We start from the raw sequence: 27,941 nt of genomic DNA, 5'->3' as shown, positions 1-27,941 counted from the left end.
CGTTTTTTGCCCTCCACCGACGAGGGCCAAGACATACATTACAGTGGCTGACTACCTGATGTGCCCGAAGCAGATCTATTGTTGCACTTAGATATATTGTTTGATTATCCCCGTTGTTGTTGTTTCATGTCCTTTGTTCATGACTTGCAAGTATTTTAACTGTTACACAATGCTTGTCATAACAATCGGTTCTTATTAATACGAATCTCTAATGAAGCCAGGATCCATCTTAACGAAACAAAAGGAGGCCATGTTTTGTAGCAGTTGTAAGAACAGGCCCTCGTGTGAACAAAACGTTTCTATACAACTTCCTGACAATTGCTTAAAAATAATTTATAATAGAATATTTATTATAATTTAAAATTCGATATGTATCACAAGATGTAATTGATTGATTCTCGCGTAACTTTCAGGAGCTATTTAAATTATGACAAGTGGTTATTCATGCAGCAAAGATAAACCCAGAGTTATTTCTGTGCTTAACCACCTCGCCGTGAAGGTGTATGGGGAAGTGAAGGTAAATCTTCACAAATTTCTCTAGTGCATACGTCTAGATGGATGTAAGTGATGAAATTCACTCGCTGGATGTTTTATCTTGTTAAGAGCTGTAGATGCCGTTAGACGGGTAACCGGGTGGAGTTCACAGACGTTCTGGATATAGTGACGAACAGAAAAGTACTTCCCTGTCGGGAATCGAACCCCCGTCTTCAAAAGCGAAGTCAGTCTCTTGAATGGATCATCCCAGCCATTTATATAAAGATATCTAAACAAACTAAACCATTTTATCGTGAATTAGCTAATCCAGTTGTAGTGTTCAAAATGGCCAGATACCAGCGGTGAGCAGATGACTGGCAAGTGGCCAATCAAAGCTGATGCTTTCTGGATTTTAAAATGCATTTTCCATGAAACGAGGTAAATCTGTCGCAGAAAATAACCCAAGTCCAGCCGTGAGCTGTCGTGCTCAGTGGGGCGAAAATACGCACTGCTGCCCTGTTATTTGTGCGAACTGTGCACCTGGACAATATCGTCTCGGTTGCCTGGCAACGTTACAAACAAGAAATCGGAAAATTATTGGTTATATGGGAGTTTTATCTCTAAATAGCCTTTTATGCAAATCACAGGTGAAAAGGTTATAAAAAGCCTATAATTCCAGTCTGATGCCAATGTATATAATCCTTCCATGCAGCGTTCTTCCTATATTATTTACTGCGATGAATATTTGCATAAAATGTGTCCTCATGATCGAATGTTTATTTAGTGAGACACGGACACACACATACTCAAATTTGTTGTATTAAATGTCTCGTTATCTTCTAGTAACCTAAATAAAACTTCCAGTACCTGTGTGACACTCAGCCCGAAGTTTGAACACCACTGACACAAGCACCAGCCACTGGACAAAATCCCGAGCCAGTTCAAACCAACTCTGAAGCTCGTAATTCATCTATTACTTCGTCTTCCAAATGGACGTTTTTCATAAAGCTTCCTCACTAAACTTTTTCGTGCATATCTCGTAGGCTCCAGTATTTCGCTAACGACGTAGATGTCCTGTATAAATCATCGGTCAGAGTTCAGGATATTATGTTCATAGGCTGTTAATTATTAATAATGAAATGTTATATATTTTGATAATCTATAAATTATGGTAAGGTAATGGAGACAGTTGATAACATTATAACAGGTTCTAAAGTAAGTACGGGATTTTTTCTTTCGTGGGAAACTTAGAAATAGCTACATTCAGTCCCTGAGTAAAAGTATTTATCCATCCACGTCGTACCATGTCGTATAGTGAAATGTTAGAACGTTCTGCATTTTAATTAAAAAAGTATCACTTCACACAGTTCTATGAGGCGATCAAGTTTAGGAGTAGGAGATAACTGGGGCGTGGTATTACAGAAAAAGGCTTGTCACCTTCAAGCCTTAATAGTCACATCTCCAACGAAGGGGACAGCACTTGCCATCCTCCTGTCTGTCTACTGCTTGGTTCTTGGGTGCTTTGACAACATCGCTCCAACTTCTTAGGTTATGTGGTATTTGAGGTTTTCACTGCGGTGAATATAAAGATGCCTTCTGGTTGTTTCGCCGTGTAGTCTGGTACAAGTTTACCGACGTTTCAGAGGTCCTTGCTGCCTACTTCATCAGAGCTTCGTTAACATTATTATGAAGGCATAAAACCCTTCCGAAACGTCGGTAAACTTCTGCCAGACTATACAGCGCAACAACCCGGAACACGGTCATATTCTTAGGTTCATTTATCGTGGAACTAATTTGTTATTGTCAAGGATGATGAGTTGGGAATAATTTTGAAAGAGACGGTGGTGACCTGTTTATGGAACTAGATTAACATTTGTTTGGGGAGACTGATAAAAGCACGATAACGTTGTCCGAAGTAAGATTAGAACCATTCATCTCCCGAATAAGAATCAGGAGTACTAAAATGTCGAGAGCATTTTTTTTTCCCCAATGTTACAATAAGATGTTTTACTGCATGTTGGTCTCCCCTGTGCAGTCCAGGCTGATATTGTGTTTCCATTGTACTGTAAATACAGTGAATTTACATATGTAGCTTGATATATAATTAATTATTAATCATCCATTGGGCCGTACTAATTACTTCTGTCCTTATCCGGGCAGAAGGTTACCGACTGGAGAGTAGAGATAAGGTTGCCAATGGAAAACATTAAACACTGATAAAAAACGGGGGAGTCTGCAGGCGATGAAAGGGTCTTGTCCTTTGCAGTCGGTTTCTCACTTCCACCTCGGGGAAGGAGGCGTCTGATTCGTCTAGAAGATTTCTACCTGCTACCTGCTTCACTCTTAGAAGGAGATGCTTCCTTGTGCTACAAGGAGAATCGACAAACGATTTCGACCGTGACAAACCTCATTATAATTACGAGGATACAATTGCACTAACAACTGGCCCCTTCTAAACGTCACGAGTTGTGGGTTCTTTTTAATTCCTCACATGGACAGATGACGTCGTGTCTCTGGGCTGTGACACCGTGTAGACTTTCAGGTAGATTTCCAGCGTTTCGGTGAAACATGCTGTCTCCATCTTCAGGGCTCTGTCTACACGGGGTCACAACAACAATAATAAATAGGGCTGTCCTCTGGGTGGTTACGCCGTGTAGTTTGGTAGAAGTTTACCGACGTTTCAGAGGTCTGCAGTCACAATAAACATCAAGCTGTTTAACCAATTTTGTTTTATTTCGAATCAGAACACATTTTTCTCATTTTGAACTTAAGTTCTCCTGCTCTGTTAGAATTTTATGATGTCATGTCGTTTTATGCATGTGGCCGGAGAATCAAAGAGGCTGATCGATTTACTATTTCGATAATTTATAGAATTTCTCTCGTTGTTTCTTTTTTTAATTTATTTGTTCAGTATTACAATACACAAGTGTTGATTTCCATTCTTTTAATTTTCTTCCTACCTTTCTCAATGTCGCCTTACATAAGGTCTGTTGATTTTAAATACTGTAACCGATCACTTCTCACCGTTTAAAAATCCATACCGTTTTCACCGCCAAACCAAAACATTGAAAACACGTCTCGGGCATGTCTTTTCCTTTATCTTTCTTTTCCTGTCTTTCGAAAGAAACACTAATCATTAGATCTGACATACCTCGTTATGGCTTTGTTTGTGTAGCCCGTATATTAATTTTCCTTACAAATGAGTGTTCTTACCACGAGGCTACTTGTAATGCTTTCGAGTCTGGTGATCTTCTGACTTAATTTGCGGTCACGCTGTGATGATTTCCTCAGTTGTAATTTATATTCGATTTTTTCGGAATTTAATGACTCATTTCTTTCCTTACGCATGGATTGCGACATTGTTGGACAGGTTAGCCAACCCAACTCGTCCAAAATTGTTTTCTTATAAGAAAGCAGGAGACAGTGCGGTGCTGAAGATTATGTAATATCGATGTTTGTATTCGATTGCGTTCACTGGTCAGTGAGTTACAAGAAATGTCGATACCGATCTTACGTGGCCAAATTCGAGCACGGTTGACACAGAATTTCGCCAGCTGAAGTCAGTTCATCCTATAAAAATCTGATTTGCTACGTTCCGTTTTAATATTATTAGCTTGTCTCTGTCTCTAGTCTCAGAGATTCTATGTACAAGAAGTGGCCAAACGTCGCTTTTGAATGGACATTCTTGCTTCGTAACTGGGACTTCCCGAATTTGAGACGGCTGCCCCAATATTCTGACCCATGTTTATCGGTTTTACTCACAACTTGTAAGCATATGCTGGGCCAATGACTTGAAATAAGCCACGATATTCTCTTTCTGTATCTTTTTATTTTCAGTTTCTCGTTTATAATCACGCTCTCATTCGATTCTATGTAAACTGCGCAGTTGGCAGTAAGCAAGCCAAAACCGTCCCAACACAATTCTGTACCCGAGTTTGAAGCCCGTCGTAATTTCTTGATTTAAGGAGCCTAATTACAATAAGAAAGAGACTTATACCATGTCGCTGTTAGTGTATTATTTCTTTTCGCATTCCTCTGCTTAATTTATACTTTGTCTGAAACTTTCTTTAACGTTTTGCAGATACTTATGATAATAAATTACGTTCAATAATCAGAATATGCAAACACATTAGGCCTTTATATAAGCCTTATTTTTTTTAGTATTTTGAAGATATCATTAAATTCAAATGATTGTCGGTTAAATATGAAACTACGTAGTTTCGAGCGTAAATTAATCAGACCAAATCGAATTTGAAATATAATTTCTTGACGGAATTATTGCCCTGATTATAAATACGTGAATCGTCATTTCTATCCTTTTTAGAGATTCTGTCGGACGGCCAATACTGATTTAAAGAACAAAGTGTTATAGTCTTTGCTATTATTCAATAGCGTCCCGTGAAACGGAATGCGTGATGACGGCTGAATCGGTTCCAGAGACTATGACAATATTTAGCTGCACGATGCGTGAAGCAGTTGATAGGAATTTACAACTTCTTTGTTGTCTAATTCATGCAGAAGTAAACCGTGTCAAAATGTTTTCGTATAAAGAAAAGCGCCATATTGGTCGTTCGTGTAATAAAACAAAGACGAATGGCATCTACAGAAACAAAACTAAATATCAGACAGATAAAATGAGAATTAGAAGTTCTCATGAAGACCTGAGTTTGGGGAAGGCAAAAATTCCTACTTGACACGTACAATTATAGACATCGCCATTTTAGTCTGTCATCTTGTTAAAATGGTGGGAATAAAATGCGGCCCGTGGACCGAAATGGATTTCGTAAAAATAATTCAATCATGTCGTCTATAATTTTATACAATATTAAAAAATAAATGCTTTATTAAATTTCTTATATATATATATATATATATATATATATATATATACTTACCCCCTTTCAAATTCTATTACCGGTAAAACACTTAGAAAGGTGAGGAGTATGTTAGCACCAAAATGGATAAATAAAATAAAATAAGAAGTGTATACAAAATTTTAGTCTGGAATCCTGAAAGCAGGAGACAAAATAGGAACCTAGAAGTAAATTGGAGGATAATTTTAAAGTGTGTATTATTGATACAGAGGGGGGGACTGTATTGAACTGTGTAAGTAAGTCTACAGAGGGCAATGGTTTTACGGAAACGGTATTGAAGATTAGGGTTCTAACCTGAATATGGTGACTACTTATAAGACCACACGACGACGTACTCCGTAAGACCACAATTTAAAACATCCTACTTCTTTAAAAGCAGGAATTTCTTGATCGTCTGAGTACAAATAAATTTTCCAAGGCACCCTGCACCTCGGAGTTGGTCTGTTAGTTAACTAGTGTGTTTGTTACTTAGAATTACATCGAGTCTTTGCTACCGCGTAGTCCGACTGTGAGAATGAAATCGACTTGGTGATATTATGTGTCTCGAAATTCCACCTTAAAGAAAATGATTGCGAGTGATTAGTTCCCCCTATCTGTGAGCTCAGCGTGGGGCTGTAAATCATCCAGATTACAGGCCTAATGACGTGGCTCTCGACAGGTATAAGAATGGAAGTGGTGATCGTTGTTTAATAGGAACCACGCTTGCAGCCGTCTGATCCACAAATCACTCCTCTTCTGAAGTACAAAAGCCTATTATTCACCTCACCAAAATCACGCCACGGTACAACATGGTCGGTGCTTTATTGGTGCTTCGCCTCGTTCATCTTTGTGCTGATGTTGCAAACACAGAATTCAGATGGAAACACACATTTGATTTAACCTTTTGAAGCCGAAGTTCGTTTAAACAACATTTAAGAACTCATCCCGTACCGCAAAGAAAACACAACTCTTTAAAATTACAAAGATCAACTGGTTCATCTTGTTTAAGGAAATAATCGTTGTTTACAGTGAAATCGTATGAAGCACATAAATACAAGATAAAGCTTTACTGATTGTTAATTCAGATGGTATATGATTTCTGAAAATGTTGCGTGTCTTGTCTGCAGTGTCCCTTTCTTAACTTGTAAAAAAATGTGCATGATTTTCATCAAACTGGGTGTTAATTAATTGATTCTTAGGCTTATAACAACGTTGTTTCAACTGCATAGCCTAGTCATGAACTGTGATTGGGTGGATATAGGATATGGTAACCGCCCCTTGTGGCCTATTTTAAAGTCCTGTCCTGGTTAAGTTCTTTACCTGAAGATACTGAGGAAGGCTAGGAAATATCTTAGTCATGACAGACGCCAGAACAGCTGCTATTTAAACCGGCTTTAAAATGTTCTTTAATTTGACATAACGATCATATCACTGGATCCACTGTAATATTATACTTCTTACAAATCCCCACATTAAAGTTTTTCGATTAGGCGTTTTTACGTGCAGGCAGTAACGTATAAATTTAGTGAGATTCTGTAAATTTTATACGATTTGTCCTTAAAAGTATGCAAGTTAGAATATTTGGGCTTAAAATTATTAAATAACTTGTTTAATTTTTTTTATATAATTTCCTGTCTATTATTACAGTTTTCTTTATGCATGAATTATGGCCTGCCATCTTCTTGAACACATTTTCATTGCAAAGAATCGACAGTCAAGCATAATTGATCGGCCAAGGTACGTGATGAGTTTATTATAATAAGATAAGGGAAGTGGGATTAATCATTCTTGAGACACATATTGTAAGCTGTGACGTCAGTCTTGACACTTCAATATGGAAGTGGTACTTAACATTTAAGAAGAACAAAAATTGAGCCCTGTAAAGTCAATGTTCTAAGAAGTATCGAAGAGTGTACTATATAAAACGAAATTAAAAGTGAACAGGCCTTTATAAAACCAGCTTCTATGCATCTTATTACAGAAGTGAACACTAAATGTTGTTTTCAATAGACGACACGATGCGATGATATAACGACAAATAAATAATGTAACATGCACGGTAGAATATTTAGGGTATGAAATTGTCAACGACATATGGTTCTTGCTGAATATTTAGCAAAAAACAATGAAAATATGTAGTTATGAACAACTTCTTTAACAAAAATCTGTTTCATTGCTTAGACCTTCAGTTGAGGACATTACGTGTTTTGGTGCCGAAACGTCGTTTTAAAATGTAATATAGAAAAAATAGTTTCTAGAAATGTTGCCTTACTGTCTCAATTATTTCCTTAATTATAAAAATTAAAATGCTAACTAACCTCAATATATAATGCGGAGTTATTTAGGGCTTGTCATACGTTGCGTGTTTTTTAGACCTTCTCTTTACCCACGAACGTGGACAGTTTAAATCTTGGTTTAACTGATTATCTTTGCTGCCCAGCATCGTAATCAATGACAGGATGAAGTCATTGATGACAAGATTGTAGCGAATTACTGGCTGCTAATGAGGAGGCCATCGTGGTTTGCCTAGAACGAGTACGGGAGGAACTTAATTTTAACAAGTATTTATAGTGACAGGGTTGTAGTTATGTACAATTCTTTTTTTAGTGTATAACTCATTACTGGAATGTACGAATTCAGGCGCATGACGGTTCATGTCGGGTTCCTGATAGCCATTCAGACGGTTTTGTTTCTCGAAGTGCGCCTGCTCATGTTATCCGCTGACAATCATCAAGCCATCGGTGCTCCTTACTCGCGTATCACCATCATCATCAGAAGCTGGTACAGTAGACCCATATAAGGGAGCAGAACAGAGGAACCGAGTTTCACCCATTCCCCGTCATTCTGCTTACACTTGTGTGGATAAAAGCTGTTACTTATTAGTCATTACGTCCTGATTGTCCCATCACTTCATATCACCCTATATAATCCCTCTGATTCTCAACATAATCACTTCAGCCCTGAAGACGGAGTTAATAATTTCCTCCGAAACGATGGTTTCTACCCATCAGTCAATACGGCTACAGAACCCAGAAGAACCGCATCAACTAGTATATGTTTCCAATGACTGTAACTATACGGTGTTTTACTTTTCTGGCTGCAATGATTTGTCATTTATATCAAAGTAATTGGCTGGGATAGCTCAGTCAGTATAGTGACTAGCTACGGGCTGGACGGCCGGGGTTCGATCCCCGACGGGGGCAGAGGATTTTTCCTCTAGACTCTGCGTCCAGACCGGCTCTGGGGCCCACCCAGCCTTCTGTCCAATGGGTACCGGGGGTAAAGCCGGTCGGGGCGTGATGCTGACCACTCACCCCCATCTAGTGCCGAGGTCAAGGAAGAGAGGAGCTATACCTCCACTCACCCCAAACGCCTACATGGCGTATAGTGGGACAAACTTTAACTTTACTTTTAATTGAATGGAGTAGTCTTTATTTGAATGGTATTAGTACTTCCCTTTGTCAATAAATTAGTATTTAATTAAAATTTAAGTATCTCATAAACGTGAAACTTCTTGACGATCTGAATAATTGTTAATACTTAAAGAAATAACCTGCACCACAGAGTTAGCATTTGGGCTAATTTAGGAGATATACAACCCATAAAGCAGTTAGATGTGTGTCCTTACAACAGTCATTACTGCAGTTTTTCCTCCAGCGCGCACTTGCCACAAGTCGTCAGACTAAGAAACTGAATGACAGATGAATTATGTAGAGACGTCTTCGTGTCTAACAGTTGCTGTACGCAAGGAATAGCTTGCCTGTGCATTTTCTGTTACTTCCTGGTGCTTCAAGCAAGATTGTGCCTAATGCACGGCAATTGGCAGGTAATATAGTTATTTTTCATAACTGTCTGAAGAGCGCGATCATTTTTTACGCTTCCCATCTCATTACGTGTACCTCCAAATATTTCTATCGTTAAATTATAGCAATTTATTCTACTTAAAATAAGAAGTTAAAAATTTTGATGTATATATCACTTTAAACTTTCTGTTATCATTATATTATTTTGAGTAACATTGGTTAAGTTTTCAGCGATAACGTACTATGTAACCGGAAAAGCCAATGTTGTCACCTTTATTATTAAGATAACGGAACTTAGGCGCTTAGTGTTCGATCTAAATTAGTCTTACTTTCGAAAATAATATAATTTTTGTGTACTTTAGTTATTAAATAATTCCGCAGAATATATTCCGTCTTGAACAGTCGCTAGTAATTCGACCGGCCAAGTACATTCCCTTCTTTTATGGGTCACAAATTGCTTTACGATATGTTTCGTACTTAATAATTGTAGTGTTTAACGTGTCTTTGAATGTTCTTAAACACCGATGCCTGGGTGTGGCTCCCGGGTATGACAGTTTGTGTGTCAGCGTCACGACGTTGAAATGGTTTCTGCTTTCGCGGCCTTACCTTCTGAGATGAGTCGCTCTCTGATCTCCCAGGCGAAGATGGTGGGATTCTCCCTCTTGTACTGCTCGATTTTGGACACGACGGCAGGGGTTGCCACTTTTGGTTTGCTCCCCCCGATGAGCCCCGGAGGTCGCAGAGTCCCTAGAATGCAAAGCACATCTCTTATTGCATGGCGTACGATATGCGATTCGGTAACATTTGTACTGAATCGTTCGTTAGCAAAGTTTAGATAAAATTTGGAAACGTAAGAAATTAAAATTACGTTGACAAAAAAATATAAATGGGATCAGATTAGATCCGAAAAGCAATTGATACCAATCTGATCAGATTCTTTTTTATTCCCATCTTATTTGTGAAACTGTAAAAGTAAAAATACACAAAACTATAATATTAGGCCAATTTTATATTTTATCTGTGTGAAACTTAAGTCCACTCTTAGTTCATTTATTTAGCGACTGTGTATGATGCACAGAGGTTATGTAGTCGTTAAATGCTTAGTTGAAAATTTTCCTGTCATACTAATCTCAAGGATCAAGAAGGAAAACGGAGGTATCTGTTACAAATTACTTTTCTGATTTCCACTTCCCTGCTCAGGTTTAGAGAATGCATTTTTTTTTTTCGAAGCGTGTTCATTGCAACGTTTTGCTACAGGCAGTTGTTAAATTTCCTTCAATTTCTTCAACGATATGACATACGTATAAAATAAAGTTTAGAATACAAGTTGTAGCTACGTCTTAATCAGGCCTTTATTCTTTGTAGACTAATTTACAGTTTTTGTTCGATATGCCCTTTTTGAAAAATTAATCAATTTCTATTAGAATTTTATGTAAAGTAGACTAAGATGTATAATTAAGCAATGTGTAACGTAATAAAACTATTTGGATAACATATAGTGTGGTAACCCCTAATGCCATTAAATCATTCCATGATATTTTTGAGATAAATCATGGAGGAAAACGGACGGGCAGACAGGTAGAACTAGCCGAGTTTTAAACCGAGAGTACCTACGAGGTCCTTAAAATATAGTAACTTCCTGGGCCACACGATAATACCACAGACTGTGCACGCCTATTATGAGGGTAATGTCGTTTCGGAGCAAAAATGTATTGCTGAAATGTTATGTGATCGGATATTGGGACGTGAGAAAATTCTGATGCCTGTATCGCTTTGGGTACATCAGCGCGGAACTTGCCTGTTAACGTAACGGACTGATTCATCGGTAATTATCCTACACGCATTTGTATGTGCATATGTCTTCATGAAATGAACAGTTTCATTATTATTAAAAATAAAAAAAGTATCCCAAGAATTGTAGGTTATGTACCTAAGAGCAAAACACGTCTGTCTTAAGGTTATTTGAGAATTTTAAGTTTTCATAACTGTAAACATCATTGTACGAGGTCATAACACAGATGTCTTAGCTTGAAAACTTTTTAGTTTCATCAGACGAGATATCTCCATTGAGACATTCACTATTGTCCCAAAATTAATCTTGATTTGTTCTTAGATCATTTCTTAACTGTAGGGTATGTGGTATTTTTTAATTAACCCACTGTTTGTCATACTAAATAAACAGACTGCTGGATTACTGAGACATTTCTGCCAACAGATGTGATGCGTATTCAGTTATTCAGTTACGTTTTATTTAGACCTTATATTTAAGTTACTTCATCAACAGAACAATCGAGTCTCTAGTTTATAAATCCCAAATATAGATCCAAAACCATGACAGAACTTAAAGAAAAGTTAGGAAAATGAAATGTCTTACAGAATTTTAATTTGAGAGCCTTAAAGGAAGAGACTACTCGGAACTTTTAGCCCTGAAGATGGCGACAGCATATCTGTTCGAAACATCCGGACTGGGTTCATCTGGCTCAGAGTAAGGTCTAGTGGTGGGGTTAAGTGGACACGTTAATGAACCTTTGGGTTACATCAAAGGCGGGAAATTTTCTGAATAACTGAACGACTGTCAACTGCTTAAGAAGAACTCTGCTCCATAGAGTTAGGACAATTAGTGTTTATGTTCGGAATTCTAAGTGGGGAACGAACAGGCGGCGAGGGATGTGTGAGTTACCAAGTCCCGAAGAAGGACCCGTGGAAGGAGGTGAGTAAGCGAAGAACCGGAACTCCGACTGGTACTCGAAGCCCGGCCGTCAGTGATGCGATGATGAAAACTTGCTTACGAGACACGCACTTCGGGGCCTTTTTGTGTACACGAGTGATCATGGCCTCTGACGTCATGCGACGTGCAGTATCTTTTGTTTCATGTCCGAGCCAAGTTGAGCTCGTAATTAACAGAGCTGGTCTTTTTCATAATAACACACTCAGAACGCAATTCTCGTAAATGATAATGACGACGATATAATCATGTGTGTGCAATTGAAACTCTGTCGGTATTTATCCATGCAAACAGAAATTACATGTTACACTCAGATTTCTTGCACAAAAGAGAGATAAGTTATATTTTTCAAGAAATTCTTCTTTATCAATACTCATGCACTGGAGCATGAAACGAGGCGTACAATTGTATGGAATTATTTATATTATTTTGTTTTGTGTAAAAGAAAACACTTGAAACAGCTTCAGGTTTTTAGCTGTATGATAGTTATTCATACGAAAATTATAATTCTTACGGCAGACAACAGATAGGGTATAGATGATATGTTCTAAAACATGAACAAGGGACAAAGAGAATTATCTTTATTTTCAGTGAAGTAAAAAGAGAAGCAATTTGATAACACGAATTTCAGTGTTTTAGTGAACAAGGGTTGGTAATAGACATGCAGGTAATATTATGGCAAACAGGAGCGCCATGCTTGAGAAAATAGTTTGCGTTATTCACAGCAATGACTCGTGTTCTGCAGGCCTGTTGAGGCGCATGAATTTCAAATTACAAAAGAAATTTCGAAAACGACTTGGTGTTTTTGTACAAATTTGGAAAGACAGAACCTCTCGTCGACATTTGTGTTTATAGTTCATAAAGAAATTTCCACGCTTTATAGATTCTTAGGTTATTTGATTTGATAGGCTTTATTTCGTATTTGGGGATTTCATATAATTTACACTTTGAACAGGGATTATTTCCTTAAACAGCTTTAACCAATTGATCTTTGTAAAGGTGAAGCGTTGTGTTTTCTTTGCGGTACGAACTGAATACTTTAATATTATTTGAACATACTTCGGCTTCAGATGGTTAAGATATTAAGATACTATGTCACAAAAGAATGAGTTGAGAAATACATGGAAACATGGGTTAATATGGAAAGAAACACGACGTAAAGAAATATTTTTTGTAGGAAAGGTAAGTTAAATAGATGAAAATAAAGAAGAGGCAGATCGTTTAAGGGTGAATAAAGGGAGGAGAACATACACATCTAAACTTTAATTTCAGTGATAGTGGTCGCTCATGTTTGCTTAACCTTACAACGGTTTCATTTCCACAGGCTTCCTAAGTAACCGCAAGCACTGAGTTTACAATGGCATTGCAACGCCAATTGCTCTGAACACAGTGTAACGAAGGGAACTTTAATGATCATACAGAGTGCCACTTAAGTCTGCTGCGAATCTGCAGTTCTTACAGAGTTCACAACTCAAGGATATTAACAATTATTCTGCATTCAGTACAGCGGAGGGGTACTTTTTTACCTCGTGTAGCGCGTACAGTGTTCTCATTGTATTTTAAGTAGATATGCTGCTTATAGATATAGTCACACGCATACGGAATTGAGATTGGAAACCCTGAAGGAAAGAGGTTACTTGAGAGACATAGGCGTATATCGGAGAATAATATTAAAAAAATAACAGTAGCAGATATTTCTCTCTTCACCACGTTGTTCAGACCGGCTTTCCTCATTGTATTAGCGAAATTAAAAATATGCATAAGTTTACCTTCACTACTCGTATAAGCCTTCATCGTGTGGTGCTTAGGCACATTACATCGAGTGGTTAGCTCTAGTGCTTAGAATTTGGGAAGTATAGATTTAATTTTCAACTCTGACTGGCGTTTATCGTGATTATTTCTCGCTTCATCCACACAGATACCGTGATAGTAACTGAAATTAGCCAACTACCGTGTCCTTCCACGTCCTTTGTAAGTAATTATTTATTAATAATCGTATAAATTCGACACCAGACACTCTGAGCAATTGAGATTCGTTGAATAGACATAAACCATAATTAAATAAATGCAAACCTAATTCATTTTTCTATAATTCCAGGTCTTATAGTAAAGAATTTAATTCTCTTCCTAGTAAACCCCCTCTTACAAGTTCCAGATATCGGTTATGGTTGCCGGTCGGTTGCGTTTGAACTAATCTCTTTTGAAAAGCCAAGGCAGTGAGTGGTATAATACAAATGGTGCGCAGAGCAATTTCTTTCCTTCTCTTGTCGTGTTGGTCGGAGTGCGTGCTGGAGTTAGCGTTGCGTGGGGGTCTCTCTTGCTGGTCATTATAGTACGGCTACTTGGAAAGGTTGACCAGGTCTGCATGGCTGGACAAGACGCGATGCATGCAACGCTGCGTAATTACTATCAAGTTCTGACCCTTCTCCACTCCAAGAACTCAAACCTCGACCTCAGAAGCCACTTCTGGTATGGAAATAGCCCTGGCTTCTTAAACGTGTGTTTATAGTAAATCTTTTCGTAACTCTGCGGAAATTCAGTTACTGAAAGCAGTGTTTCTCAAACGGTGGTTAATGGGCCACTGCAGGTCCGCTAATTGTTGGTAGCTTTGGCTGTGAACTAGTAGGCTTGTATGTTCCCTGCCAAGTTTGATTCCCTACAGTCTCTGGTCTGAAGGATTTTAAATTATCCTGTTTTAAGACACACGCAAAAAATATTATTTTCAAGTAATAATTGTTATATTCTGTTTTCTTGTTTCGACTTCTCTGTTCTGATCCGTACCGTGGTTTCTCAGCGGATTTACTAAGTGCGTCAATTGTGATTATTTTGCCTACAGACCTGGCAGTAAGAGAGTTTTCTTATTTATTACTTCACATGCCCTCCTGCATAATAATTGATTAATGAAACATCAACGTTGGTTTTGTTTTATTACTTTTAATAATATCTTAGGTAAACATGTTTGGGAATTTGCCTTCGTAGGTGGAGAGTGAGGAAAACTAATGACCAACATTTAGAATTAAGATAAAGAGTCTGGAAGTGCCAATGAACAGAAAAGAGAATGTAGTATATGGACACATTATCACAAATTAAAGTACTGAAATAATTTAAATACATTAACATTATTAATATTTAATAACTTACCATCAACTTCAGTCTTTCTGATATTGAACTAGGTGCAAGTTATGTTTTTAATTCCTACGCAAAAGAGGGTATTAATCGCACAGTACTTTCTCAGATAATGGGTCAGTACCTATCAACTAATATCGAGATTTCTAACTTTATGTTACAAGTATGATTAGAAATTCGGAGAAGCCACGTTCGACTTGAGGGATCGTCTGGACACTCCTGAATTTATGTCATTTATTTTAGGGAGACAGAAGAATTATGCTTTCATAACGACTGGCTTTGTTGCATAGGACTGTACGCAAGTAGCCTTCTGTATAAATTAGCAGTGAAATCACAATGCAGTGCACTTCCGGGCAAATTGTGGAGACATCCCTAACTGCTGATATAAATTACAGTGGCCAACCGTCTGTATTGGTTCCTATATCATCCCCTGTCTATAAGGTAGTTAATACATGGGCATTACATATGTATGTGGTACAAAGCGGTATAAAAACAAATCCCTCTGTCTGGACGGACTTCTTATCATACTTTGTTTACTGCACCTGGGCGCAGAGTAAGGTGGACCAGCTGGATTGTTTGCCACTCACATCGCGGCCCGCGGACCACAATGACGTTACATTTTCATACACGAAAATATGTTTACTAATTTAGACTTTACCACTTTTGTAATAGACATTCTATTGCGGAACGTAAAACGACGTTTCGGAGATGGGACGCTATCTCCGTCTTCAGGTTCCTACACAGGAACCTGAAGACGGAGATAGAGTCCCATCTCCGAAACGTCGTTTTACATTTTATATTTACTAGACGATGGATAATATCCAAGAAAATGTTTATTCAATTGACTCTTCACCATCGTCAAGAAGTTTTAGATTTGATATTCTATTGCGGAATTAGAAAATTAATGGCTACTGCAAAATAGTGGATTTTGAAAGATTTTCTTGTGAATTTGGTTTCTTTTGATATGGCTCGTAAACTATCAAGCTCATCGGAATGACTTTAAAAATTCTAATCGTTCTTCCAAGAAAACACCACGTTCCTGTTAAGGATTGCTTGGCTAATGATCTTAAATGGCAAATAATGACTGTAGGCGTGTATTCAAATGAAATGAAGGCCGTTAACATACTGGGAGGGTGAAATTACGGTTTATTTTACATTGATTCAGTCAACGCATATAATTTTCATTCATAATTACGGAGAGACTAGCACCGTTGTGTTATATAAATGTGTGTAAGCCTACTCTGACTTCATGTTGAAGCAAAGACTGCTACATATCTCGTCACGATGGAATATAAATAAAAATTACGCTTAGACACTTTAGAACATTTTCCAACATTTAAACACACAGCTAACTACTTCTTTTTATAATCCGGGAGTTAAGCGTCACACGTATTGACGTCGAGTTGCCTAACTAATGATGATGATGGTGACGATACTTCCTAATTACGATTATTCGACACTGAAAGCTTCACACTTCTGTTCAAGCTCGATAAAAATTCAGTTGATTACATTGTAATTAAACTACATTTAGAGTCAGCGTTCACGTATTGGAAGGCAGCCGGTAAAACATGTTTGATGACCACATAATTGTGATTATAATGTTTCTAAAACATTTATTGCTTTAGATATACGTAACTGTTTATTATTTCTTAAGAAATAGATATACCTATGTTATGTTATTAAGGTAACTTATTTTAATAAAAGAATGACAATAAAATCCGTCCTTATTTCTAGCATCGTGAACTGACCACCCAAGTTACTCACTGTTAGAATGTTCTGAGTGGTTAGCAGTAAATATTGGTTTCAGTTGCTGGCTAGGAAGTGAATTGTATGAAATTCACTAGATATCAGATCTCATAAGGAGATAAATGGACTTTTATTTCAGTGTATATAGCTAAATAAGCATATGAAGCTTCAGTTGCGTGGAAGATTATTCTTTTTATAATAAGGAATTAGTTGTTTTATCAGGAAAGAATGTTAACAAATTCTAACACAAGAATTCACGTGTTTGATACTGGTTTCTTGAACAAGAGTTCATTTTTCGAAAACTGGTTCATTATTTCTTTCCATAATATGAACGAGATACGTAACTATCTAAATCGACATGTTTCTTCCTATATTATCAGCGAAACAAAGTTATTTTGCCATTTCTTCACACTTGAGGATGGTAATTTTCAAACACCTCACAAGCTGATTCCATAAATTGCATTGAAAATGTGAAACGAGAGAATGTCTTCTGCTCATGACACCTCACCATCGAAACTGCTGATTGAACATGAAACATCCATGAAACGTCGCGTGTAGACTGTGCGCAGACCTTAAGTAACATTGGTAGTGCGTATGTCAACGTTATTTTTTGTATTTTTATCATTTCTGTAACAAATTGTCAATACAGCTCGAGCTAAATTTTGTCTGGTTGAAACAGCACGACGAAACTTCGTCGTTTTTACCCCCTGCCTGATATTTTAAGTCCATCGACTCAAGGAGAGTAGAAACATGGGCGGGATACGTGATTAGAACTTACGGGGAAAATTAGAAATTGACTGATATTTTTCTTCGGAAGTCGCAAATGGAAAAGGCGACGTAGATGAGAGGATGTTATTAAAATTTATCTTAATAAATGGCTGATAGAAGTACCGACTAAATTTAAGTGGCTTCATAAAGGAAAGAATGGCACAATTTTATAAATGCTGTTACATAAAACTGGAAGTTAAGAAAGCTTGGAGGTGTATCTCCAGTATTTCTTTTTATTTTCAGGCCAACTTTTACATTTAACTGTTTTGTTTATTTTCTTAACATTGTGTTCCTCTTACATTCATCGGTGTAAAGTCTGAATATGCACATTCTATATTTCATTGATGCACTCAGCTTGCAGAAAGAACCGACATCTGTTAAAAGTGTTTGTGGTTTTCCCTCAGTCAATTCTATCTGCATCCTGTTTTATTGTTAATTCTCTTAATTCCAAGCAATTTGTTTTGGTTACAGTCAAGTGACCAATGAAAGAGAAGGGGAGTCAATATAGTCCAATAACTTATCTTTTATTAAAATCGTTTTGCGACATAAAATTTGATTGGACGGCAAATAATTGATATATTTCAATGCTAAAGACATTTCAGTGTATCAGAAGTCAACACTCCATTGCATATGTTTCCCCCCCCCCCCCCCTTTGAAGCGAGGCAGTGTCTCCTCTGAACACAATACACATGTGTCTCTTTTATTTTGTGTCGTAGTTGAACAATTGCTCCTAGAAGCAATTAGACTCACTGCACATGTCAAGTCTCGGTGTATGTGGAAAGTGTCATTATGTGGAAGAGTTTCTGTAGGCGACTTTTTGTTAACAAAAGGACACAGAACATATTTTAGAGTTTTGAAGAAAGAAAATTACTTTGTTATTACGTTCATAACAGTGGTGTGGGCAGTTTTACTACGTATCGTCCACATATGTGCATAATTTGCATTAACTTTTGTCTAAAGTGCGTGTCTCTTGGTGTTCTTCTTCATAACGTACATTTTAAAATGATTAATGGTTTGGAAGAACTTGGAAATTTCTATTAAACACGTAGATCAGCTCTGAGATACAATGATATAAGCATTCCAGTCCACTGCTCCTTTCGTGTTATGTATTTACAGTGCCCTGTCCACACTAATCATCTTCTTAATTACTGTCAGTCCAACATGAGCGCTTTTCTATATATACAGCCATGTCCCCTCAACATTGCAGTTAAAAATAATGCGCACTAATTACTGTTTTCACAACGTGAAGTCTTCGCTTATGGCATTGGGCTGAGACCAAGCACACATGTTCATTCTATTAATATTACGTTTGGCTGATTGATTGATTGATTCTTAGATGGCTTTCTTCTAGGTTGTAGCGCCTTATCAACGTTTCAGAGGTACTTGCTGCTTCCTTCATCAGGACGATGAGTTCTTCATCGCCCTGATGATGATAAAGGCAGCTACAAGCTAGAACACAACCATTTTCATACTCACCGCCGTGAGAAACTCTAATCCTATTTATTTATACTAGCTTTATTTAACGACGATTTTAAAAATTCTTGTGTTATAAAACATGGAGTGGCGGGATCATATGTGGATGGTGAATTTGGGAAAAACGTGAAAGGAAACATTAGTACCTTAAATAGGCCACAGCCGCTTCTTTCGATATTCTGCATAATTAATATTTCACTGTAATCCTCATATAGAATTGCCTACTGCCCTAAAAAAAAGAAGAGAAATGGGTCGACCACGGAAGAGTTGGAACAGGTCAAAAGTCCTCAACCGTGCAGTTGATGATGGCCTTACATCTATACTGACGTCACCAGTTACAAGTTGCTAAATCTCACTAACATCATCAGCCCGTATGTAACTGGGCCGAGAGTGCTGCCCAAATTTCTTTACCTGAGCAAAGTGGCGTGGCCGATGGGTGAGACAACGAGAGATAACAGCGATTAATCACACAAAACAACTTGAACGGCGTCCCAACGGATCGTTACTATAAACGAAAAAAAAAAAAAAAAAAAAAGAACTGGTCCGACCAGAGATGTCGGAAGTGTATCGTAGAATCAGAGAAACAAACATGAATTCTTGAAAGTCTGAATCTACCGTTGGTAGGGCAGGAAACACTGTGTTCATGTACAGAACATAACGGAGCTGCAAAGTTTCCCTGATTCCAGAGATAATCTACAGCGATCACTTTGCTTTGTATCCGCGTACAGTCGACTTACTGGAGGCGGTTTCGATAGTCCATTGTCATGAGCCGCGTGCAACAACGAAACAAGTGCTTGCTGCTACTCCATACCGTTGCGATTTACCGTGGCGGGGAGGGAGGCAGTCGGCAACTATCATTACGTTTCGTTTCGTATTTGACGAAGCTGTCAGATGGAAGGTTTCATAGTGCGTGGTGGTGAGATGGTCATGTTAATGGCGGTGAAATAAATGACGTGGGGGAAATCAGAAATGCAGGCAACATTTTGGTAGGGAAACTCAGATTACTTCGGAGATGTCCTGGAATGTTCTACGTGAAAATGTTAATTTGTTTAAACTGTCTCGAGGTTGGAGTAAAGTGGCGAGCTGCTGTATGAACGGAGATTAAATCGTGTTTCATGAAAAGAAGGAATATTTTGACCGGATGAATAATGAACTTTAGAAAAGGTGCGTCCAGTTGCGTTAAAAACTAAGGCAACAAATTTAATGTAAATAAGTCTTCTGGGCTGATACGGAATTTAATGTTTGCCATTTGTACAACTGGAATTATACAAAAAAGTGGAAATCAAAGGATTGCCCACTTAACTTTCAAGGAAACTGTCGCTTCGTCTAATTTAAGATGAATATTCAATGTAATACTATCCTTCTAACTATATTAATTAACTCCACCCAACGGAGACATTCTGGAGGACATGATTTGGGATTGGGTTTGTCTAAAGCAGGGACTGTCTTGGATTGTGGTATTCTGGGTCGTGGCGCCGTGCTGTCTTGCAGGTTGTTATCGATGTATAGCCTCCATCTTCAAGGTAGAATTGGTAATTACGTACAGCATAAGTTTGCACGACGAGACAGTCCAGAAGATTATTATCCATAACGTCACAACAGTGAATCTTACGAGATTTCTCTACCAGCTGAGTGGTAAACGTTCACTAAGCTCCATTAAGTTATGAAAACAGTTTCAACCGACACAGTCATCGGCGATTCTTAACAAATCCATGGAAAACATGACAGTGTGTCAAGTATCCTTCTCAGACATCTCTATACTTTGATTCAGGTGGTTAATATTTATCCGGAAGAAATTGTCACAACATGGGAATTACAGAATGTCAGACGTTCAAGAGATTGTTCTATTATGAAACATGCTCGTCGTGTAGTTTGGAAGGGCTCTGTTTAAAAAAAGATATGAACATTAGGCCTGTTTGATTTTCGTGAAGCATGAAGACTGCTCTCACGTGAAATATGGAAGGAAATTTGTCCAGCTGTTCTTAAACAATACATGAAAGGTCAGTGGTGCCAATATTGGAACTACAGTTATCATAACCTTATTCCTTGAACGAATTTATACTAATTTATGACCATTGGGGCTGAGTATATGGATTTTAATATGGAGATATATATATATATATATATATATATATATATATATATATAATGAAATGTCCAACAAATTATGTATGCAAGGTGCTTTGTATGTAACGAATTTCAAACATGGCGATGGTAGAGCGAGATATTCATATAAACTTTCATGAAACTACATCAGTTGTTTTATAATTTGTTGAGGGGACAGACGGACGATTGTGCGAAAGTATACATGCAATTTCTTGCAGAATAATAAAGTTATGAAAAAATACAAAAAAAAATTCTTGCAAATGTGCAGTTAAATATTTTGAGAAAATGTATTTATGAGCTTTGTGTGTTTCCGTTACTTGATTATAAACAAAAAATTTAAAGTTTCAGGTTGAAATATAGGATTTTGTATCTCAGTTTCTTAGAAATATCTGCTGAACTAGAACCAGTTTCTTATCGTTCTTGTTGTGCTGACTGTAAACCGCTTAAAATGTTATCGGATATAACAATCAGACTTTGTCCAAGACATAAGTCTGTTTTAAGAATACTGTACTCATGTAATCATTCAGTTTTCGAGATTGTTTTATTAATTGAAGCGTCTGCAATGGGGGCTCTCTGTTATCTTCATTTGGACATCCCTTGAATTCTATATTTATGATACCAAAGCCGACTTCTACGTAATAATGGAAACCCAAACTGAAGGGTGCCATGGCGGTAACCTTTGTGAGAAGTGGATACAAATATGGAGACAAATATTAATGGAAACTGTGTAAAAGATGAGCCGTTACTTTATGCTACTGATAAATATGTCCTTTATAACATCTTTTAAAAATATCTTCTTTTTCCACTATAAGAAGAGCCTAACATTCTGATGAATATGTGTAAGACTTTGATGTATTCATTTTCTTTGTTTGGCTACCGAGTACTGCCTTGGTGTCCGCTACTCAAGCACGCCCCATCATATGAGTATAAAACAAATTGTTCGTGAAAAGAGAACATTCTCGCAGTGTGGCCTGCAGGTGAGAACGCACGAGGTGGGTCCACCACTTCATATGGCTTTCATAAGTCTGTCTTTAGAAGCTGATGTGAAGCCAACCAAAGTTTCTTTAACAGCTAAGTGCTAGGCTCCGAGATCTGAGATTCTCACGGTGGTGAAAAAGTCGATTGTGATCTTCTGGGTGATGACAACTTGTAATTTTTGTAGGAAGCTAACAAACTCTTTGAGGAACCTGTTGCCTCAATATTTGGAATAGATGTCCCTGAAGGGGCGATACGTCCCTCGTAAATTTTGGTAACCACTGAAAGCTATATTCTGTCGGTGCACAATTCGAAATTCAGTTGTGTAATTGGCTATCATGATTGTGATTTCTTAGGTTTACCCAACCCCTCCTGACGAATACTTCTAAATGAGTCTTAAATCATTCCCGTGTATATGTTATTTCAAATCAGTGTCCACTGTCATAATTCCATATTTTAGCGTATCAACCTATATGACCTTTGAAGTTAATATAACATTGTGAAATAACCCGCTAGATAAATAAATTATTTGTCGCTAAACGTTAAAACTCGACAAGAATTATGTTTGTAAAAAGTAAAAACTACCTGTCCTTGACTTAATCCATTGCCACCATACAAAAGCCTTTTCATAAGCCTGTTGCCATTTACTGCTGAATTCCATATACAATTAAGTTTCATAAACATTATTCCATCTTTCATCGAAAGTTACACTAACATTGAAATGAATACAGTTTAGTTAAATAAAAGAGTTTGTCTGAAATATAACAATCAATTACCTTGGGAACAATTCACAAACTGTTGAAATCTCAGGAAGAAACATCTTCGTTATGAATCTGTCGGTTGGGGATGGTTACGCCTGTTTTGCAGTAAGCGTCTGTATTGTCTTTATTAACGATGTCCAGTAATTATTGTTGCTGCTAGAAATGGCTGACTGCGTTACGGACACCGACTAAGAACAAATGGCGGATGGAATGTTTTAAGAATTACGTAAAAAAGTATTAATATTCAAAACCAAGTAGGAAGTGTTCGAGATGCATAAGAGAAAGAAGCTATTATGTGATGGTAAATGACCTGACAAAGGAAGTGTTACCAAACATTAGTTGTTTCATATTCAAATTGAATTCAAATCATATTAAGGCCAGATAAAACTTTCTGTCTTCGGAAGAAGATAGTTCCTCGGAAGAATCAAATTCCTCAGCCTGTCTGTGCAGAAACACTAATTACAATGAAACGAGTTTTAGAAACATCATTTTAATACACTTTGAAATATTGATATTTCAGAGACACCAATCAATATGGTCTCACAGTATTGTGTAATCAGTCTATTGACTCTAACATTAAACTACGTGTACATATGGTAATACCTCTACCAGAACAGCAATTTACGACCACGAGTTTGAATGTACTAAAATCAATAATGCCATTCTGTGACTTTGAAACAGTGAAGTAGCGTAGAGTATTTTACAATCTCCGGTAATAAAGACAAATTTGGAGACTTGCATTTCCGAATCTATTAATTCATATGTAATTTGACGACGCTGTATTATTTGTGAAGGGAACAATCATCGCGTACTTTATGCTTCCAAAATTATCTGGAGAGTGTTGGTTGAGTTAGGTTAAACGTCATGAGGAGATAGTAAATATTTACATCGCTGTTTGTTTAATAAAATAGTTCCGTACTGAGTAGGCAAGGTTTACCTAAGTAAAATATCTCGCGTGTAGTTTCGAACGAGTTAAATTTGCGAACTCCAAATCAAAAGTTCATCCACGGAAAAATAATTTGTACCAACCGGCAGTCCGTTGTACAGTTCCCTGTGTCCCTATTGTAATAATTCATTTATGATCGAAGTTGTGGAATATGAAACAATAATACAGAGAGATTGGGGAGTTGTTTCCCTTTGAAGCATTTTTTATCGGTGTCTTCTCTTATGGATTATTCAGTTTCTTTGTGGGAGTTGTGCAACTGTAAGATTCTATTTCTCTAGCGGTTAACCAGCAAAAAATAAATTATTGAGATATTCTTTGTTTTAGACTAGTATTAAATAAGTACATAGATGCATGTTCAGTAATCATTTACGAGTTAAGATTCAATACAAGTGGCGCTCTTCTCCTGGATCCATAATTATTAAATGTCTTGACAATCTTGAGGTTGTTCGACAAGCTTCCACTGACACAAAACTTTACTTTCAGACACATTTATAAACTTAAAGGGAGACAAATGACGGCGCAGATGCAAGAGCCTGATTTTCATAAGGGGTATTTTTTAAATGATGTTTTCTGAACTGCGTACCTCAGATGTCGTCGAATGGAAGAATTGTTATGATTGATAAATTAGAATCGATTATTCCGTGGCTTATTTTATGATATTGTCTCGTCTCTTCTTATTTTATGTTCTTGAATTAAATATTTTTTATTATTACAGAAAATTAAAGAAGCTACTACCATTGAAGTTTAATATCACGCGGGAAGTCTGATTGTAGTTAATAGACAATATGGGGAAAACAGGAAGGTCTCCGAAGTAAACCTGCTTGAGTGCCAGTTTTTCACCATAAATCCGACGCGGACTGCTCTGTGAGCGGACCCGGGCTTCTGCGATGAGAAGCGGGCGACTAATCGCGGACCAACGACACTCACGTTCTCTCACAAAATGATGTAAAATACATTAAATATTTACTTCTGAAATCGCGGTGCTTCTTATACAAAAGTGAGCAGAGTCACTGTAGCTTGAATTTTTTATGGAAGAATCGCTTGTTACGCACCTGTAAATGTAGTAGCTTTTGATAAAAAATTAATTGGAACAGAGGACTAGAGAAACATTCTCTTGTGCCACACTTTTAGAAATTTCACGCAAATGTATTCACACCCCTGTAGTTTACTTCAAGCACTTAACAAATGACGTCTCCTTGGCGATGCATTTTTTATTGTTTTTTTCTTTTACGTTTATTGTGGTTATTTGATTCTCTGAGAATCGAAACAAAGGAAAGCGAGTGGCATATGCGCGTCTAATCCACTCAAATCGTCCGTATGTCACCCTACACGGTTCTACTTCCAGATCGATTCGTTTTCAAAGTTTAAAAATGGCATCACGTGTAGGACGTCGCTTTGTTCGGTTGCCAGTTTAACAGAGATGCGGTAGTATAAGTTACGCCTACGAATAAAATCCAGCTCGTATACACAGACGTCATGAATATTTTGTTGCGGAGACAATTTTGGTTCATTGAAAGTAATAAATGCATCATTGTTTTTGTTACTACTAGGCCTTCTTATTCTTCTTCTTCTTCTTCTGTTACTACGGCCATCACTGTTATACGTCGGTTGAGTCTGTGGACTAGATTCATCTAGCTCGTGAGGGCGTTCAGGGACGGACGGGCTGTTGTGAACACGGTAATGAACTTTCACCCGTACTTCGTCATTTTGGGGGGAAATTATATATTTTTTAATATAATAATATTGTATCTCATTAATTGTTTTGTGACTAGAGGTACATTTTCAAGTACAAAAATAAGCTGAAAAATTCGTCGGCAATATTTACTTGACTGGGTTAACAACAACATAGAAATGCTTATATTCTGACTTTCGCAACGCGACCCAGTCAAAACGTTCTCGCGACGCAAGGTTTGTGAATCCTTATGTTAGTTAATTTAAATATATTTTAAGACCGAAATGAAAATAAATGTTCTACTAAGGCTGCACGATACTGTATTCAAAGGGAATATTTATTTTGAAAATTAAACATGATCGAGAGAAATATTAACAACTTAAGAATAAAAAAGGCACACGTGTGAAATTCTCATGTCGCTGCTGGGACTTTCTTTAAGAGGCAGATTTGCAGAATAAAGGCAACAAGAAGCAGACTATCGACTTTGTTGTTTAGTGGCCAGAATTTCTCCATCGCACACGATAATTCCCTTGTTCAAATCTGGGTTCAAAGTAATACTATCCTGACCGAAGTGTTTCTTGTCAGTCCCTTCAAAGAAAAATGATTTAATAGTGTCTTAAAATAAACCCCCACTTCTTCCATGTCATTTCCAATTAATTTTTCACAAATCATTCTCTTATTTAACCCTGCATAAGCTTTATAGTTAAAAGGAGTTTTTAAATTATTAAAGAATGAATCCAGAATCAAACTTCAAACTTCAGACAGATTTGACAACATACAAAAACTCTCAATTAAATTCTAAGTGTAATGTGAAAGGACTGTAGGAAGAGAGGTTTGTCATATTCTCCAATATACAGGAGAAACACTCTTCTGTACGGACGAAAAAGTTGAAAATATATGCATAAGAATGAGCATAACGCAACTACGACATAATACTACAATTCAAGAACGTGTAAGGCGAAGCTCCGAGTATATTCAAGTACATTTGAATTATGTTTGTACAACTTCTTGCCGTGTTGAGACACGAGTCTTAAAATTTATTCTTATTATTGAAACCACAAAATGGCACTCGAATACAGCAAAACCTACAGGAGAACTTACATGTAGAAGAAGATTAATATAATCATGAAAGCCTGTCTTCCTCAAATAGGAGCTTAATTTATATTATAAATTATTAAAGCCATAAGCAAGGGATACGAGAGACTCAGACGCGTTTTCTTATAGCGGCCAGTCAGGTATTTTGCCTTCTGGCTTCTCGAACTCTACTAGTTGATAATTATAACTTGTGGTACTTGAAATGCCACGTAGAGGGCGTTACTATATCACAAGAATAAAAATATTACTGTAAGAGGCATTGAATTATAAAAGTTATTTTCTTGAACCTTCGTTTTGTTTCAGTTAAAGATCTAAACAAAATGTTAAGATATTTCCACAGGCATTAAACAGAAGCTTTACTTAACAAATTATGGATAAAGCATAATAAATATTATTTGTAATTTGTGCAGACAGTGGCAATTACTTACAGCTTTTCCTCGTGGAGATTTTGTGCTCTTTGAAATTAATGGGCGGCCTGGCGTATTTATACGGTGTGTACCTCCTGATTAAGATATTATCTTTACCGGACGTTTCGTGAACGATGGAGAGACTTTCACCCCTCAAGGAACTGGGGATTATTCTAACTTCCCCTGTGAATCCTTTGTGATCGTAATTCCTCACCTCTCTCTTTATAACCGGTAGCTACAGAACAATTTTTTTCGAACCCGATGTTCCTGACTCCATTGCAACAAAAATCTTTGCGATTGAGGTAGATGTATAGGCAGCAGGTTCATACAAAATGTTAGTAAGAACCTCAAAGAGTCAAAACTCAGAATTCCACAATTTATACGTTAACCGCAATCAAAGCTCGTATGAATGATTGCATGAATATCTGGATTCCATACGAGCTGATTCTCATGAATTAAAAGGTTATAGTAGCCCTGCTCCAGCAAGAACTTTTTCTTGCTCGAACACGAAAAAGTTGCATGTGTCGCGGTTACTTACCGAGCAGCTTTGTGACGGCGCCCTGTTGCGTCAGCATGTGCTGTGCGAGGTCATAATGTCGGAGTCCGAAGCGGGAAAGCTCTAGCAATCTCTGTTGGGACACGAGGGACGCCAAGGGATGTCCCGAACCTCCCGCCGAAGCGTACAAGTCCCTCAGGGCTGCAGGTGGAGGTAGAGCCCCCACACTGGGGACCGCCGTGGAGGAAGGCATTGTGCTACCGCCACTGCTCACACTCGGAGACGCCACTGCAACCAAACATAATTGTTGCTTCAGTCTGTTAATCATCTAAGTGCTCTATGGAATTTCTCATGTAAGACAAGTCAGGTATTTTAATAGGCATATATCTTAATTAGATCCGTTTCCATGGTAAATGCAAAGTCTGCTTTAGCACAGATGTGCTAAAATGGAGGCTGGACACGACGATAATGAAAGAGTCTTAATCCGGTGTTTCAGCTCTGCTAATGCTAAGTCA

At 37.5% G+C, this 27,941-nt stretch overlaps 1 protein-coding gene and 1 long non-coding RNA gene across 7 annotated transcripts in view; one reads left to right on the top strand and one right to left on the bottom strand.

The window, feature by feature from the left end:
- Positions 1-27,941, top strand: part of LOC110832028 (uncharacterized) — a 226,817-nt gene that overhangs the window by 73,232 nt on the left and 125,644 nt on the right. The window lies entirely within an intron of this gene.
- Positions 1-27,941, bottom strand: part of LOC110832032 (paired box protein Pax-6) — a 106,146-nt gene that overhangs the window by 12,958 nt on the left and 65,247 nt on the right. For all 4 annotated transcript variants that reach the window (XM_022068649.2, XM_087355554.1, XM_087355555.1 and 1 more), the window contains 2 exons: positions 27,469-27,714; positions 9,737-9,877 (listed from right to left, as the gene is read on the bottom strand). In XM_022068649.2, coding sequence (XP_021924341.2) covers positions 9,737-9,877; positions 27,469-27,714 — 387 coding nt within the window. The remainder of the gene's footprint in view (positions 1-9,736; positions 9,878-27,468; positions 27,715-27,941) is intronic.

The sequence above is a fragment of the Zootermopsis nevadensis genome, unplaced genomic scaffold, assembly GCF_977971745.1.
Source record: "Zootermopsis nevadensis isolate Lab colony 2312 unplaced genomic scaffold, Znev_1.0 Znev_ptg000024l, whole genome shotgun sequence".
NCBI classification, from domain to species: Eukaryota; Metazoa; Arthropoda; class Insecta; order Blattodea; family Termopsidae; genus Zootermopsis; species Zootermopsis nevadensis.
Note: the sequence above shows the minus strand (reverse complement) of the source record. Positions and strands in the feature narration are given on the sequence as shown.